This window comes from Beta vulgaris, chromosome 9 (assembly GCF_026745355.1).
Source record: "Beta vulgaris subsp. vulgaris cultivar EL10 chromosome 9, EL10.2, whole genome shotgun sequence".
Classification (NCBI taxonomy): domain Eukaryota; kingdom Viridiplantae; phylum Streptophyta; class Magnoliopsida; order Caryophyllales; family Amaranthaceae; genus Beta; species Beta vulgaris.
In genome coordinates, this window is record NC_079210.1 from 44,970,684 (window position 1) to 44,989,750 (window position 19,067).

General features: G+C 31.0%; 2 protein-coding genes across 2 annotated transcripts; both read right to left on the minus strand.

The window, feature by feature from the left end:
* Positions 1–175: 175 nt before the first annotated feature.
* LOC104903990 (pentatricopeptide repeat-containing protein At1g11290, chloroplastic) lies at positions 176–3,158 on the minus strand. Its single transcript, XM_010692154.4, has one exon. The coding sequence runs from the start codon at positions 3,063–3,065 to the stop codon at positions 873–875; it is 2,193 nt and encodes a 730-aa protein (XP_010690456.1). The 5' UTR covers positions 3,066–3,158; the 3' UTR covers positions 176–872.
* Positions 3,159–6,705: 3,547 nt separating this feature from the next.
* On the minus strand, positions 6,706–8,750 carry LOC104903991 (snakin-2). The gene is made up of 3 exons (XM_010692155.4): positions 8,589–8,750; positions 8,457–8,493; positions 6,706–7,218 (listed from the first exon to the last, which is right to left on the minus strand). The coding sequence occupies exons 1-3, from the start codon at positions 8,685–8,687 to the stop codon at positions 7,037–7,039; spliced, it is 318 nt and encodes a 105-aa protein (XP_010690457.1). The 5' UTR covers positions 8,688–8,750; the 3' UTR covers positions 6,706–7,036.
* Positions 8,751–19,067: the final 10,317 nt, after the last annotated feature.

The window sequence follows — 19,067 nt, forward strand, 5'->3', positions numbered from 1 at the left end:
CAAGTAGAGTACGTGTGATCATTAGGTTGAAGAAACATAACAGGATGATAATATTTCTCTGAATTTTGGTTTATTTTCTATCTATGAAGCAGGATGTCACTTGATAAAGAAACTCTACTATTTCAGCCCTTGCAATTTTGGGAAATGCTTTTTTTTTTTTGCATATGATGATCAATTGCTCAAAAAATGATATAATAAGATCAGACAAGCAAGAAGGCCATTCATTACTACAAATTATTTTGATATGAATTTGATTTTTTCTCCTCTAACAATAGTACATACTAAGTGTTCTTTTTCATTTCTTTCAATTAACACAGTCGAGGCACAATGATACATCAATCGCTGCAATTGAACTTCTTTTGATATTCTCGGTCATTTTGGAATCAAATGACCTGCTTCTGGACATTAGACAAGAGTCTCTCCGTAACTTGCTCGAAAAGGCCAATAAAAAAAGGTATTGGAATGGACTGTCGCGCTTCGAAAGGAATGGATGACTGGCGTCTGGCGACATTCCCCGAACTAGCAGCAGATGGGTAGGCCATGCCTGAACTGAAACCATACCTGACTACACTTTTATTTTGTTTGAGCTGTTCATAAGAATTGCTTGGGCCGAGTCTTATATGGTCACAAATAGCGCAGATAGTAGTTCTCGAGTTCCTCTTTTAAGGCTCACATCGAGAAGAGACTCTCAGAGAGGCACGTGTCCACTTGCTGCTTTATCTTCAAGGCCATCATTGCAGGCTGCTGCAGTGGCTGCTGTAGCTGCTGCCTTTTTCAGAAAAGTAGCTCCACTTACAGTTTTATGGATGCTTACCGGTTAGTGTGGGATCAATATCATTGAGTGGTCAGGGGAACAAACTGTGTGCATTTGTCTAATGTTCAATACCTTCAACAATCCATGACTTCGGTAGGCTTGCCTTTATAGTTTCCTCGATTTCGAGCTCCATATACTGCAAAATGGAATATATCTCATGTGATCTTGGGTGAGATTTATCAGCAACTCGGAACTCGTGCACTTTTCCATTAACCTCAAGCCAACTACAGCCAGGGGTCTTCTTCAGACCTTTATCTCTGAGAAAACTTCTCATCTTTGCAACCTTTTCCCACTTTCCGGATGCAGCATATATGTTAGACATCAATATGTAGTTACCAGCATTTGTTGGTTCAATTGCAATGAGCTTCTCAGCAGCCAACTCAGCCACCGCAGTCTCCGAGTGCATTCTACAAGCACTTAAAAGTGGACCCCATACACGGGAATCTGCTTTGATGGGCATCGAGTTTATAAGCTCTGTAGCTTTACTAATCTGTCCTGCTTTACCCAAAAGATCCACCATACTAGCATAGTGTTCTTGGCTAGGTTGAACACCATAGGTTCCTGTCATTTCCGTGAATATTTTCCAGCCTTCTTTAACTTGACCTGAATTAACACAAGCTGTTAATAATCCAAGAAATGTCACAGAGTCTGGTCTGAAATATGATTTTTTCATCTGCTCATAAAGATCAAAACAACGTTCCCACTCTCCGTGTTTAGAATAAGCACTTATCATCGAATTCCAAGTAATCGTGTCTTTATTATCAATCGCTTCCTCATCAAATAATCTTCTAGCCATTTCTATGCACCCGCATTTAGCATAGCTAACCAGAAGTTCTGTATTCACTGAAGGTATAGAGCCTAGACCATATTTGATGGTGCATCCATGGATGTATTTTACTTGCTCTAATGCACCAGCATTTACACAAGCAGGCAAGACACTCACAGCTACAGCAGAATCAACCGAAAAACCATCAAATTTCATCTTGGTAAAGAGATCTAAAGCATCGACATATCGATCATGAATAACATATCCTCTAATCATGGAACTCCATGAAACCTCAGTCTTCTCAGTTATCAGGTCAAAAACCTTCACGGCAGCTCCCACGCTATCACATCTAGAATACATATCTATCAAAGAATTCTGAACTGAAACTTGATAATCTAAGCCATTTCTGATGCCAAGGGCATGGATTTGCTTCCCCCATTCAAGTGATTTTAACTCTCCAACTGCTGGTATGGTTGCAAGTGCAGTGTACAGGTCCATTCTTATCCCTTCATTGCTCATCATCACCAACAATTTCAGAGATTTTCTCGGATGCCCACTTCGAAAATACGCTGAAATCATTAGGTTCCACACAACACGATCCTTTTCAGGCATTATCTCAAAAACGAAACTTGCATTCTTCAAGTTACCTAGTTTGGAGTACATAGTCAACAATGCAGTGCTTACAGCTAAATCTCTACTAAGGCCATTCACAACAATTAGACTATGAACCAACACCCCTAATTTCAAAGAGTTCAGTTCTGTGCTAGCTCTCAACAGATTGATTAAAGAAATCGAATTCGGACAAATTTTCACATCCATCATCTGCTTAAACACCCTAAAACTCTCCCTAGCATTCCCATTCTGCAAACTCTCCACTAATAGAAAATTCCAGTGATCCAACCCTCTAACAGGCATTTCATCAAGCACTTCACGAGCATTCTCAAACTCCTCAAAATCACCATAAAATTCAGCTAAACCTGCAATCACTTCTTCATTCATATCAAATCCAAGTTTCACCAATTGCCCATGTACCCTTTTACCATAATTAACATCCAAAACTAGCTTACATGACCTCAAAACAAAAGGGTACGTAAATTCATCTGGGTAAATCGAATTCAAGATCATATCATCATACAATTGAAGAATTTGTTTAGATTCACCAGAATTTGCAAGAATTTGAAAAACCCTATTGTAAAGTTCCAAACTTGGGTTTGAAATTGATCTAAAAACATGTAAAGAAAGGCAATGGAGACCAAGATTGGCATAACATTCAAGGAGTTTAGAGGAGAGAGAAAGGTTTTGATGATGGCCATGAAGAATGCACCTTGCATGAAATTGCTTGAGAAGATTGGGTTTATTGCAGAGGTTTAAGAGGGAAGATAGAGTGGAGAAAAATTGGATTTGGGTAGTTTTGTAGAATTTCAATTTTGGAGGGAAGGGAAGAATTAACTGCTTTATTAAGCAGTCTTGCTTAAGAAAAAGCATCAAAATTTGGTGAGCAAAGCAGGTGATTTCGTGGCCTTGAAATCAAATTATTTGTTGGTGTGAAAGTTGATAGTTACCGTACTTTGACGAGGTTGTGTTAGAGGTGATTATTTTGGCCCTGGGCCGGGTTTTGGGCAGAATTTTTCGACCCGGTCGTATTTTTTTTGCCTTTGGGCGGGTTTGGGCAAGCCAAAAACAAATTTTTAGTCTATTTTTTGGCCCGCAAAAGCCCGCTAATTTAGGCCCGAAATAGCGGGCTTTGGACACAAAAATTCGGTCCGAAATTTTAGGCCCGACCCGACCAATGGGTAAATTTTTTGTCCGCGACCTGGCCCGAACCCGGCCCGGCCCATGATCACCTCTAGGTTGTGTTGGTACGTAATTGTAAGTCTCTGTTTTGGGTTATATTGAGATTTAGGCCTTATTTGGCAATTGGCTGGAAGCTGTTGCTGTTGGCGGTTTGGGTTGGCTAGCTGTTTAGGTTGGTTTGTTTGATTGGCTGTATCATGTGACTGATTTTATAAATATGTTTGGTAAATTTTGTTGTTGGTTGTTGGCTGTTATATTGTAAAATGACCTAAATACCCTTCATTTAATAATAATATAGTGTGATAGAATTTGTAAATTTATAGATTAATTAGGGAATTGATTAATAAAAAGTCAAAGCCAAAAGCCAAAACCAAAAGCTAAAAGCTGGCTAAAAAGCCAAAATCCAAATACCCCCCTTAACCGCCAGTTCATATTTTGTCGACCAATCTTTTGTGATTGGCCTTTTTGTTGCAAGAATAAAACCCCGAAAAATGAGTAGGTTTCATCACAAGCATACCCCAAGCTCATAAGCTCTCATGAGTTTCGAGTGGTCTTTGTAATTTTATACTGTGATAACCAATGTCGTCTTGTCTTAGCATGTCGCCAACTTTCATCCTAAACCAAGATCGAACTCTCCATGAGATTCGTAGTTGCATTTACTTATAGCTTTCTTGTTCGTAGACAAAGCGGATACAGAATGAAAATAAATACTCTCTTCTTCCCTAATGGTTAACGCCATTTATAAGGCTTTTGAAAAAGAAAGTAAAAGATGCACAAGAAAATCGATATTAGGCTGTAAAAATGTGTAAAACACACACAAGTGACTTCACTACTTACAACTCTACGGGGCATTATTTAGGTTAATACTATGTAAGTAGAAAAATTAGCAATATTTTACTAATATTAATAACCACTCAAATAATTGACACACATATGATACATACATCAAAAGTGTATATATGATTTAAGAAAAGTTATTGCGTCAAACTCGTATGCCCGTAACTTATGGTTAGATGAGCATACATTGGAAAATCTTAGAGAAAACTTTGAAAATATGATTTGAAACATTGATTAGCTTATATGGAAATTTAATTATCTAATATTAAACTTTGAATATCTGACATGATTTTTGATTATATGAACCAGACAATAAAATATCTAAAAATCATATATTCACTGTCTGATTCATATACTCAATCATTCAAGTAAAATTATTAAAAGAGATAGTCTAATTTTGATATAAAAGTAAACGTAGTAACTAAATGGATTAAACTAGTCACGAAATAAATCAACCTATTCATTATTGGGCTAATTCTCTTTTTAATATTGGGCTTACCATTGCCTAATTTTAATTTAAAAGTAGGTGGTTTCTTATAAGACAAACTCATCATTCAATGTTTTATATCTGATAATGAATGTATGATATCAGCAATTGAAAGTCGTACATAAGATTTTGAATATCTATATCATATATATCAGATATTCAATGTCTTATATAAGATATTGAAAATCCTTAAAAAACCAAAAAAAATCGCAACGTAGGAAGAGGAGGTGGAGGTGGCGGGGAATCTTCTTGAGCAAGGAGGCGTAGAACCTATAGGAACTAGCTGTCGAGGGAGGCTCATCGGATATTTCGATGATTTCCAGCGGAGGTATTTGAATTTTTTTTTTTATCCATTGGAGCCACAAAGGCGGTACAAAATACAAAGAAGGGGAGGGAGGATTCAAACCTGTGACCTATCGTACACAACACCTCAATCTCAACCACTAGAGGAAGACATTCTTGGTAGGTATCTAATTTTGTGTTGAAGAAGAAAGCACACATTTTGTATTTGTTGCTTTGCAATGAACTTGAACTAGTATCTGACCAAATGTTTGAAACAGACCGTATGAACTAATACTTAGACATGATTTGAAACATTACTCATTTTTTCTCATATCAAGGAGCATTAAATTCAAGAAACTTTATTATTTGTACTATTTCTTGAATTATAATTGAATACAAATGTCAAATCTTCATTAATTATACCATCTAACATATCAAAAGATACATGTTTGCATATTTAAATTAAATGTTTATGCGACATCACCCTAGTTACAGTGAGAGGAGAGTTTAGACACAGCCAATTATATTCCTAAATGTATCTTTAAGTGTTTTCTCTAACACACTATTATATTTTTGGACTATACCAATGGAGAAAACATAGCCTACTAGTGACCATTACCCATTAATATCTTACATATCTAAGCTTCATTAGTGGTTGTTGGAAATTTATGACATAAATTAGTAAGAGTAATTTCGTGTTTTAGAAGGTTATTACTCTTTATAGTATCCAATATATAAGAATATTTCTTTTTTTTTTTTTAGGAAAAACTAGGAATATTTCTAACAAATGAATATGGATACTTATCTAAAAGAGGTGTTTATTATCCCAAACACTCAATTCATATTGGGAAGGGAGTGCGTGTTAATCCATTTATAACTTCGTGGAGTTCACTCATGGTACACCCGGGTGTACCATGAGTATGGTACACCCAGGGGTATTTTTATAATAAATTAGAACTTCAGGTGCTCATTTGACACCAAATTTGTTCATATGGACATTTTGCTTATTTACTCATTTGCTCATTTTGCTCATTTTGTAATGAAAGTGTTTGCTCATTTTCTTAAATAAATAGAAATGTTTGCTCATTTGTTCATTTGTTCATTTTGTTCATTTGCTCATTCGCTCATTTGAAGAAAATAGTCTTGGGTGTACCATGCTCATGGTACACCCAAGTGTACTATAAATATTCTCTAACTTCGTGCTAGTTTCTTATAATATTATTAACTAAGTATGCAAGGTTATAATTGTTACCAATTCATTATAGATGTATTTATTATGGATATTTTAGTGAGAACCAGAATTAATTCACTAGTAGCTTTGCACGACTTTCGTATTTTATTAAGGAAAATTATATACATAGCTCTGAAGCTTAAATAGAAATAAAAATTTGAATCAAGCATTTATTGACTCAAATGCTGTGATATTTTGTCATAAATTCATAAACTATTTTCATTTTAAGACATGTATTTAATAGCCCTAAAGGGCTATATATAACATTACCCATTTATTAATTATCCATATTCATTTGTTAGAAAAATATAAACATGTACTGTTATTATTGTAACTCATTTTATTAAAGCTTAGTTGTCCATCTTTCACAATAAAGAGTTATTCAGTAACTTACTTAAGACGATAAGTAATCCAAACAAAGTGTAATAATTAATAACGTCCAGTCCGTCCATAATATATACAATAATCATAATCACCCCCATAAAACATACGCCTAGTTTCAAAGAATTTATTCAATACGAGATTTCAATATAATGGTTATTACAAAGTAGGGAATCCTCAATATAAATAGGCATAGAAAATATAAGGATACAAAACACTACTCCCACTATTGGCACTATCACACAAAATAGTACTACAATAGACATAAACTCTCAGACCTCAGTAGTATGTAACATAACACATTTCATATATCATTGAAGCCAAATAGAGGTATCAATATACCACTGGCAGACTGGCTACATAAAATTGGACCATGCATAAAAATTGTTTACTAGTAGCAATGTAGCATAGATTTATAGAACAGGCTAGGGGAATAAGCAATTCTTAAGGGCACTTGGGCTTCTTGCCGTGGGTGGTCAAGCCGGCGTAGCAAGGACAGGCTTCATAGTTGCCGGAAGTGCCCGGTGGCACGCAGTTGCACCTGCTACAGCAACTGCCGCACGCCCTTTTGCATAGATTTGGCCTCTTTGTCGCGCTGCACCTCACTCCACATGCTGCCCCGCAATCTGCATATACTCCCAACGATATAAAAAAAACAGAGGGAAGTATATGGAGAATGATTATTCCTCTAATATGTCAGGGCATTTTGATAAATTCTCTTAATTTTTTATATCGACGAGTAATGAAAATTTGGGAAGAAAAAATGCAATTTACGATAATTTTCTATTATCATGGATATTGATTTAAAATTTCTTTATAACATTTTTATATCTATATATAATCATTACTATCTTTTATTACCATCTACTAAATCTTTTTACTGTTAACTATGTCCATTATTACTAATAGACAGGATTATTTTATTTACTTGGTAATCAACTATAGGAGCAAATTTTTTGCACCATCCCATATTTAGTCATTACATTCTCATTTTGAAGGGAGCATAACTCGGCCTGATATTATTTATAGAAAAAGGTAAAACCTAAAATAACAATGAATAATATTTATAGAATTTAAGAGTTGGTTCGATATCAGTATCAAACCACTTCAACTTAAGCAAATATGGGTCAATTTTAAGTCAAAATTTGTCATTTTTCAAGTCAACAAGGGTCACTTTTACTTACCCCATCTGACAAGTAATTTTATATATTAAAGGGATACTTTTATATAAGTGACCAACTCATAATTAAGATTACTTGGTCCCATTATATAATAAATTATTCTATACCCTTCTTATACAATAATTTATATATTTATTTTATAACTTTAAATTTCTAAAAGTGAATATAAGTTGTATAATATACCTTAAATTAGTCATACTTTTTTTTGACACGAAATTAGTCATACTTAAACTAACATGTTCATTATGAAACTGGGCTACATACATAAAATTAGAAACTACTACTCCCTCCGTCCCAAAATATAGTTTCTATTTCTATTTTGGAAGTCAAATTTTAAAACTTTGACCAAATATTCTTACTAATGTATACAAAAAAACATATTCATAAGGGGTCTTATTAGATTCATCTCAATGTATAAATTCGTAATATCAACTTTTTATATTTTTTACTAATAAGAAATAGAAGATATCGTAGATTAAAGGTACGTCTTGGAGATTGTGCAAAATGAAATGGAAACTATATTGTGGGACGGAGGGAGTATGTTTTAGTTTTTTTTGAATGACAACTATAAATAATAACCCTTTCTCTATATATTTTTCAATAAATGCACATAAAACCATATTTTGAATTCTGTCTAAAAGAATTATATGTAACCTTAAATCATAAAAGATCAAGAAACTCACCCACTTTACCGGCAGAGACCTTCCCAATGTTGCTACTCTGTAACATTGTACAAAAATTCATGTTGAAAAACTATGTTTAAATCTAAAATCACCAAAGCAAAAAAATAAAATAAAGGGAAAGATATTACATACCACTCCAGTAGAGCTAATCTCTGATTCCACGGAATAAGCAAACTGAAGAACAAGAAGAGAGAGAAGTAGAGAAGCAATAAGAGGTTTAGAAATAGCCATTTCTAATTGTAGAGATGTTTTCTATAGAGAGAAGAAATGTATTAATTATGAGTGACTAATGAGAGTAAGGAAGTGGTCTCTATATATAGGAGGAAGTTGGGGGGTAAGAATGGCTTTGTCTTGTTGCAATGACCATGTCAATAATTTAAGGAAGGTACAGTAGAATGCAGAAAATATTTTAGGTAGGTGAAGGTTTTAGAAAAAAAAAATTCTGAATAATGTCAAAGAGAGTATTGATTATCTCTATCCGCTGAATTTGAAATTAATTTCATGAATACCGTTCATGTAGGAGAGTACGCGAGAATTTTTTTATTTATTTTCAGCAAAGCAAACCGCTACTCAGAGTAGCGATTAACTTTAAGTTAAGATGTTACCGATGGTAGCAATTTACTAGGTAAAACCGCTACTCGGTGTAGCGGTTTATATCGGTAAATCGCCACTAAGAAAAATAAAGAAAAAGCGAGCCACGTAGGCGTTGTGAATCCCGCGCATGCGGCGCGCAGCAACCTACGTTAGGCCACATGCATGTGCGGGATGTATGCATAGCGACTGTGTGGCGCACACTTTCTCCTTTTCTCTTGCGTTGCTTCAGTTTTGTAATGAACCCCTACTCTCAGTAGCGGTTCATGCGTGCCTTATGCTTGTCTTTGGGACACAATATAATCGCTATTTGAAAGTAGCGATCAACTTCGGTGAAACATTATTGGGTATTAAGCACTACTTGAAGTAGCGCTTTTATTAAAAACCAAAATTCTAGTATGCTGTCCTACATGGATGGTATCTCTGGAATTAATTTCAAATTCAAGACATAGGAGGAATTAATACTCCCTTTGACATTATTCAACTAATAGCTATAAATTACTTAACTAATAAAATAATATGTGTCTGATTTTTGTTATTTAATTTGAAATGTTTTTTATTTCTCTTCTTATTTTGAGGATTATGTAAAAGTTGTATTAATATGTGACATAATTGTTGTATATATAAAAAATGTTCTATAGTCATATTGATGTTGAGTTGGCCTAATTAGATACATGGTCCAAAAGAAACATTAGAAAAGTGTCATTTCTCATGTCTTTTTCAATTTATTAACATGTACTAGTACAATATCGATCAATTATCTACATGATGATTCAGCACAAAGAAAAAGAATCATTTACTTTATGATAAATCTTCCACTCCTTGGTTAATTTGGACCCTAGCTAACACTCCCTTATATGGAAATATCTAGAAATGACAACTATAAATTGGTCATATTTTTTTGATGCAAAAAATTGATTTGTAACCTAGCTAGTACACTCCTCTATGATATTATCTATACTTGATTGGTAGAGATGTTAAGGAGGGAAAATTTTTACTTCACCTAAATTACTGATGAGTTAAAAAAATTGGGTTTTTTTTTTATAAAAACTAATAATAACAAATTAAGGATCTTAAACTCAAAGTTATTTGACTCAATTCGACAAAAAAAATAAACTGAAGTTGATTTATAGGCTACTAAAAAATGATATTATATTAATTAGTTGTTGGAATTACGTGCCAAAACCGACTTAACATAAATGATTATATGAAACCAATGACAACTATTTCAAAAGTTGTGTATGTATAAAAAGTATTGATATCAATACGTAAGAACATTTCATATTATTTGCAACTATTAGACATTTTATATTTCTACTCATACTTTGTCAAATTGTTGTAAATAATATGAAATGGAGGTAGTATTATATAGTATCAACAACATTCGAAGTTTGTAAATTTTCAACACTGAATTTATGAAAGGTGCAGCTTATATTGAATGGTGGAGAATTAGTCATCAATGGTAAAAGTTAATTTTAAAACCCATGAAAAGTAAATTTAAAAAAGAAATCTATCACACCATAATTATGGTTGGTTTAGTGTTGTTTGATCATCAAATATTAATGAAGATCAATTATTTAATTACCAAAGAATGCTTTTTACAATCATGTTAAAAACTCGTTTGGAGCCTTACCTATCTCTTCACTCGCAAGTCATATCTTGGTCCATTCTCATTGCATGCATGCACGGAATCAATATTGTGAATTTGACCCTAAGAAACTGAATCTGACCGATCACTCCATTTGATAATTTGATTATATCTAGCGAATATTCGACTATACAAGAAAATGAACTATAAGAAAGACTAGTTTATTGAACAAAACAAGAAAATGAACTAAAAACTGGAAATAAAAGGGAAAAAGGGGATTACCATGGATGAAAACATCCATGGCAGCCCCTAATTGATGAAGAAGGGGTAGGGGAGGCTAGGGTTTGAAAGAGAGAGAAAAAGAAAGGGGAGGCTAAATACCCCTATAAGCCTTGAATCATGTTATTTGTTTAATATATTCTTAGAGTTATTTTATCAAAAAATATTAATATTTTATATATATTCTAAATAGAGATATATAGTACTCCTATCTAGGGACGACAACGTGTTGGATCTGGACCGGTTCTTGGTGGTACCATATCCGGATCCGTTTTTTGAGCCTGGACCCAGATCCGGACCGGATCCTACAGATCTCAAAAGGACATATCTAGATCTGGATCCACGTACTATATCCACGGTTCTACAGATCTGGATCTGACTGTTTCCCCAAAAAGTTGTACAAACAATTGCCAATATTTTATCACTAAATGATATAATTATTATAACATTCACCAAAATACACTATAGCAACATCCAAACATTTAAAATATTCAATCTTGTATGAGAATGAGATGAACAATAGCCTTAAGTTACTAATTAAAAATTAAAATATTCAAACTATAAAAAAGAATGAATCAACGGGTTGGATCTGGATCCTCTCCGTAAGATCCATATCCGTATTTTTTTGTGTAAGATATGGATCCGACCAAGAACCGCATGGTCCAAAATGCTAAGATCCAAATCCTTCAAAACGGATCTGGATCCACGAATCTGGGACGGGTCCAAGATCCATTGCCATCTCTACGTCCTGTTTATAATGAATTTGAATTCGAGGAGTACATGTTTTATTTGTAGATTCTCCTATGTGATTAGGGAAATGATATGAAATGGGTTCTTTTCACTAAAATTTAGGGTTTATCAAGTCCAATCAATCAAGATTAATCAAGTTCAATTAGGAAGAATTAACAAATCAATCAAGTGTAAATACAAGGTAATTATAGTTGATCATGCTCAGCAGTCATATATATACTAGCATTTTTTGCACACGATGCGTGCTTGGATTTTTTTCGAGACAGAAACTCAATTTTTTTCGCCATAAGTAAGAGTCAAAATTTGAACATTAGACATACGAAGTATAATTGTTTTTAGTTGCAAAATTTGATTGGTTTAGTTTTTGTCACTTAAGTCTATTACCAGTCTATTTTTTTTTTTTTTTTACTTTTCAAAGTTAAAGTCTATAAACAAAATAGAAATTTTATTGAATTTATTTATGATTTCTATTATTATAATTTTTTATTTGATTTTTAAATTAAATATACTACTTCACAGATTGTGAAGAAAGTGGACACTTTGATTTTCAAGTCAAATTTTTGTTATGTTATTGTGAGTATGTATTGAAGTTGTAGTATATTGGTTGTAGTTTGTATGTGAATTTTTAAGTTTTTGTAAAGTTTTCTCATTTGAGTGATTTGTATAACATAAATTATGCAATTCTATATGATTTTAGTTGAGTTGTGCATGATTATTATAATTTTATTTTCGGTACTTTTGTTTGAAGTCCCCCTTTGGTTTGTAATTAAGTGAATTTGTAATTTAGAATGGGAATGGGGGGGGGGGGAGTAAAATAGTCTCTTCATTCGAGGACAACATAGCTCCCCCTTCCCTTATATATATACTAGTCTTCTATGCACACGATGCATGCGTCGATTATTGAGGTCTATTCTTAATAAATTTCATCAAATATAATTATAGAAGTGTGATTTATAATTATTGTTATACAAACTACTGTAATCTATAAAGTTTTTAGAAATTGAGATAAATATTTAGATGTAAAGTTTTAAAGTCAAATTAAATTTGCAATTTTTTTTATTGAGTAACCATTTTTCTCCTTATGTCAAGTTACATTTGTTAATGCTTATTTATTTTATTATTGGAATTTTGACCCATCTTTAAATTAAAAAAAGGATATAATTATACAAATCTATATATATATATATATATATATATATATATATATATATATATATATATATATATATATACAACTAAGGGTAAAAAAATATTTCATTGGGGGACATTATAGCTCTCCCCTTGACTTATATAATACTAGTTTTTTGCACGCGATGCGCGCGTCGATTGTTTGAGTCTATTCTTAATAAATTATAAAATATAATTATAGTGTGATTTATAATTATTATTATACAAACTACTATAATCTATAAAGTTTTTAGAAATTGAGATAAACATTTAGATGTAAAGTTTTGTAGTCAAATTAAATTTATATTTTTTTATTGAGTAGCAATTTTTCTCATTATGTCAAGTTACTTTGTTAATGCTTATTTAGTTTATTATTGGAATTTTTGACCCATCTTTAAATTAGGAAAGGATATAATTGTACAAAATCTGAATATTCATTTAAGTATATTATATTTAGCTAAGGATAAAAAAGACATTTCATTGGGGAACACCATAGCTCCCCCCTTGGCTTATATATATACTAGAATTTTTTGCACGCGATGCGTGCTTGAATTTTTTTCAAAACAGAAACTCGATTTTCTTCGGCATAAGAGTCAAAATTTGAACATTAGACATACGAAGTATAATTGTTTTTAGTTGTAAAATTTGACTAGTTTAGTTTCTGTCACTTAAGTCTCTCACCATTCTTTTTTTTTTTTTTTTTACTTTTCAAAGTTAAATTCTATGAACAAAATAGAAATTTTATTGAATTTATTTATGATTTCAATATATAATTTTTTAGTTGATTTTTGAATTAAGTCAATACTTCATAAATTGTAAAAAAGTGGACACTTTGATTTCAAGTCAATTTTTTTATAGTTGTAGTTTGTAAGTGAATTTTTAAGTTTTTGAAAGTTCCTCATTTTAGTGATTTGCATAACGAAATTATGCAATTTATGATTTTAGTTGACTTGTGAGTGATTGTTATAATTATATTTTTGGTATTTTTGTTTGAAGCCCTTTGATTTGTAATGAATTTGTAATTTAGAATGGAAGGGGGTAACATAGCTCTTCATTCGGGGACACCATAGCTCCCCCTTCTCTTATATAATAGAGATATGTTGTACTTTAATTCTTGAATGATATTTTATTTACATAAACCTTTTTACCTTGATAATTAATCGCTATTATATATAATAGAAAAAGATAGGTCCAAATATATGTAATTCATTGTATATAGGAAACACTATAAAAAAGTAAATAATTTTTTTCCTTGTCTAACTTCTAAAGTCTGATTTCACTACAAATACACCTCTATTTTTTTTATCATGACCACCATTAATTATGTGAATGGTTCTTGAGAATAGTGATTTGTAATAGTAAATTTTTGTAAATGTTTTTGTATGTATTGACGTTCTAGGTTATTAGTTTTAGTTTGTATGTTAATTTTAAGTTATAATAAAGTTTCTGATTATTTGAGTGATTTGCGTGATTTTTATAACGTGATTTTCGCAATTGTATGAGTGATTTGTAAAGTATCTCTTACTATTAAGTGATTTGTGAGTGAGTGTTGTAAATTAATTTTCGGTAGTTTTCTTTGAGTGTCAATTTTGATTTTGACATTCCTTTTGTAATTTAGAAAAGGAAGGGGGTAAAATAGGCATTTCAAAAGAGGACACCATTGCTCCCCCCTTCCCTTATATATATACTAGGACTTTTTGCACGCGATGCGTGCTTGGATTTTTTTCAAAACAGAAACTCGATTTTTTTCGATGTATGTAAAAGTCAAATTTTGAACATTAGACATACAAAGTATAATGGTTTTTATTTAAAAAAATTTAATTGGTTTAGTCTCTGTCACTTAAGTCTCTCACCAGTCTTTTTTTTTTTTTTACTTTTCAAGGTCAAAATTCTATGAACAAAATAGAAATTTTATTGAATTTATCTCTGATTTCTAATATTATAATTTTTTAGTTGATTTTTGAATTAAGTACACTACTTCATATATTGTGAAAAAGTGGACACTTGGATTTCAAGTCAAATTTTTGTGAGTATGATTGATTTGTAGTGTATTGGTTGTAGTTTGTACGTTAATCTTTTGGTTTTTGTAAAGTTTCATTATTTGAGTGATTTGTATATATAATATAAATTATACAATTCTATGATTTTAGTTGACTTGTGAGTGATTGTTAAAATTTTATTTCCAGTATTTTTATTTGAATCTCCCTTTGGTTTGTAAGTGGATTTGTAATTTAGAAATTAAAGGAAAAGAGATAAAATAGTCTCTGCATTCGGGGACATCATAGCTCCCCTTCCCTTATATTAAGATTGTTGTACTTTAATTCTTGAATGATATTTTACATAAACCTTTTTACCTTGATAATTAATCGCTATAATATAATAGAAAGAGATAGGTCCAAATATATGTAAGAGTTTCATTATATATAAGAAACACTATGAAATAGTAAATAATTTTTTTTCCTCGTCTAACTTCTAAATTATAATTTCACTACAAATACGCCTCAGTTTTTTTTCCTTGTCTAACTTCTAAATTTTGTTTGCACACATTGATATTTAAAAATTTCCATCATTTCAAATTTGGTCCTTTTCTAAATTTTAACACTTTTAGCTTCAATTATATTTGAAATGAATTTTGATTTTTTCATACACAATTTGATATTGGAATTTTTTTTTAGAAAAACAAAAATTGTTACTATTTGCAAATTAATTTAGTTTTTTTTTCTAGAAAATGGATTTTTGCAAAAAATTGTTTGCAAAAAGTTTGATATTGTTTTGTTTTTCAAAATTAACATGGATTTTTTGCAAAAGTTTTGGGCAAAAATTTAAATATTGGCATTTTTTTTTAGAAAAAAACTAAATTTGTTTTATATGAAAATGAATTAAATTTAAGTCTGATTGTATAAAAGCCCTTTTGAACTCATTGTTGTCATCTCCATTTTTTTAACTACATAACAGTCAACTAATTTCCTATTGTTTATTTCAACTAATGTGAAATATTTTGGAAGTTCGCAAATTATGTCGATGGATGATTGTGTGATATCACCGTCAAAATCTTATGTTTTTCTCAAATTTGTGTTTATAGGTAACTTTTGTGAGTAATTGTGAATGGTTCTTGAGAACAGTGATCTGTAAGTAAATTTTTGTAGTAAATGTTTTTTTATGTATTGATGTTCTAGATTATTAGTTTTAGTTTCTATGTTAATTTTAAGTTTTAATTAAGTTTTTTGATTATTTGAATGATTTGCAACATGATTTTCTTAATTGTATGAGTGATTTGTAAAGTTTTTCTTTTAAGTGATTTGTGAGTGAGTGTTGTAAATTAATTTTCGGTAGTTTTTTTTGAGTCTCGATTTTAATTGTGAGATTCCTTTTGTAATTTAGAAAGGGAAGGGGGGCAAAATAGTCCGTTCAAAAGAGGACACCATAGCTCCCCCCTGCCCTTATATAATATATATATATATATATATGAACATATATCTCATGTGAGAACATATTAATGTTTAGAACATACACAACACTTTTTAGAACATATGCAATACTTTTTAGAACTTACTTAATTAATTTGTTTTTATAACATATTCAACACTTTTTAGAACACATGCAACATTTTTTGAAAACAATAACTTATAGAACATATGCTATGATTTTAGAACATGAACACGTATTTTTCTGTAAGAACCTAATCAACACGCACGCGCACGTGCGCGCACACACACACATGTTTTTTTAAATTTCAAGCTTATGTCCTAAATTATTTCGAGCATGTTCTGAAATTATTTTAAGTGTGTTCTAAGTTTTTTCAAGTATAATCTAAATTCTATTTTAACATGTTCTAAATTATTTCAAGTATGTTATACATGATTAGAAGTACATCCTATATTAATTCCGATAAAATTGTAGAACATGTACACCATTTGGTAGAACATATACACTATATCTCATATCATATATAATAACTTTTAGAACATATATAATACTACATATGCTGTGAGGAAAACTCATCTTATCTCATCTCATCTCAACAAGCTTTGAATTATTACTTAGCAATAACTAATCATCATCATCTACCATATCAAATTATCAAAATCATGTATCATCTACACAACTATAATAATTATTTTATTTAGAACACAAATTTTCAAAGTTTAGAACATAAAATAACAAATTTTAGAATATGTAATACAAAATTTTAGAACATGATGAAATCCAACCTAAATAAAATCGAACTTCAAAGCTTTTAATAAAAAATTCGTTAAACTTGGTAAGAAGCTCTCTTGAATTCATGTCACTTTGCTAATTTATATATGAAGAACTTTGTTGAATTTTATCTTGAATTTGGTTGAGTTTATTTGAGGAGAGAGAATGGATATTCTTTAGTAGCAGTGAAAATGGTCATCGATCTTGAAAAAAGAGAAAAAATATGAATTCACTCTAAATAAGTTGAATCTTTTTTGAAAAATTTTGTTGCACTTGTGAAAAACTTGAAGTTGTATTTGGAGTTTCAACTAAGTTTACTCGAGGAAAGAAAATGGGTATTCTTGAGGAGAGATAATTAGTCTTTTAGAGGATTAGATGAAATAAATTCGTAACTAATGAATGCAAGCTAAAAAGATTGAGTTTCAGAAAATTTAGTGAAGAATTTAGTAATATTTGTGAAGAACTAGGTTGAATTTGAGTTTAAAACTATAATGTAGTCTTTTTGAGAAGAAAACAATTCAAAACATATCACTTAATTTATAAAACATAGCACAATATGCACGCGATGCGTGCGACTGTATATCATCTTGTATTTGGTAGATAATCCAACAACTCTCATTTTAAACAATGATCTAGGTTACATTTTTTATTTATTTAAAAATACATATATCTTATAGGCGTATTTATGAGTAGTAGTTCAATTTCAATTCATTAGGTAATTGAGGTTTTAAGCATACTATGGTGAATACTGAATAATGCTTCAATAAAAAGAATTATAAATTGATATTATCGAAAGACGATGTATGTTCATCTCTTTAATCTCTATTATTATCTCAACTGATTGTGAGCTCGGAAAAAAATTGAATATTATCTAAGTTTCTTAATTTTTTTATGATTTTTTTTTTCAACTAAGAGTTCAGATAGTGAGAATCGTTGTAAATCTTTGTTTTAATAATTGTTTGGAAATTGATTTAGTCTACAGTTTATATTTTCAATTATGAGTTTCCTCTTTTCATACTTTTCTATTTATGTCTTTTTGGTAATGTAGAACTTTCCTTATTATTCATATTTGTAAATGAGGAAAGAATTAAGAAAAAAATTTCGTTATTATTTTTTGTGAGATTAAGAATATATAAGTCTTTTCAAGAGTGGACACAATAGCTCTCCATTTGGCTTATATAATAGAGATAAGACGTGTTATCAGATAACAAAGTGTTATCACAGAAAGTCTTTTTACTACTCTCGATCTCTCACGGACATATTATTTTAAATTATACTTCTCCGTTTCACAATGAGTGAAACATAGAAAAAGTGGGGAGTTGCAGAATTGAATAATTTTGATAAATTTTATAACAATATGTTTGATAATGAATAGTTTTGATAAATTTTACAGAATAATTTATGATTTCTCGTTTATCCTAATACAGCAATAAGTTTTTTTTTTTTTTTGATCCATATGAGCCATGAAGGCGGTACAAAGTACAAAAAAGGGGAGGGGAGATTCGAACATGTGACCTATCGTTCACAGCACCTCAATCTTAACTACTAGGCCAAGACATCCTTGGTTTAATACAGCAATAAGTAATGATATGAAAGCAAAGCATAAGAAAAAGATGGCAGGGAAAAGGAAACGTAACAGCTAATGCATACGACGTTTCTCTTAAGACATCAATATCATAATGTGAAGTGTGAACACCGACAGCACAGAGGACAACTTACAAGTTACAACATTGCATTATTTGCATGTACTCAATTTCGAGCTAATTAAGAGCTAGTATCGATGAATCACTGGTATAGTCATATAGTGGTATGGTATTATTTATTTCTATTTATAGAGAGACTCTATCCGTTTTTTAAAAATCTTCACTTTTTTGTTTAAGTGTGTTTTTAAAAAGATCTTTCCTTTCTTACTTTATGTTTTATTTGGAATTTTTTCCCCTTTTTACCCTCTTATGTCCATATCATATGATCCACCGTTACATTATTAATTCAATTTTACTCCCTTTTTCTCTCCTACTTTAACCCCTTTTTATTTATTT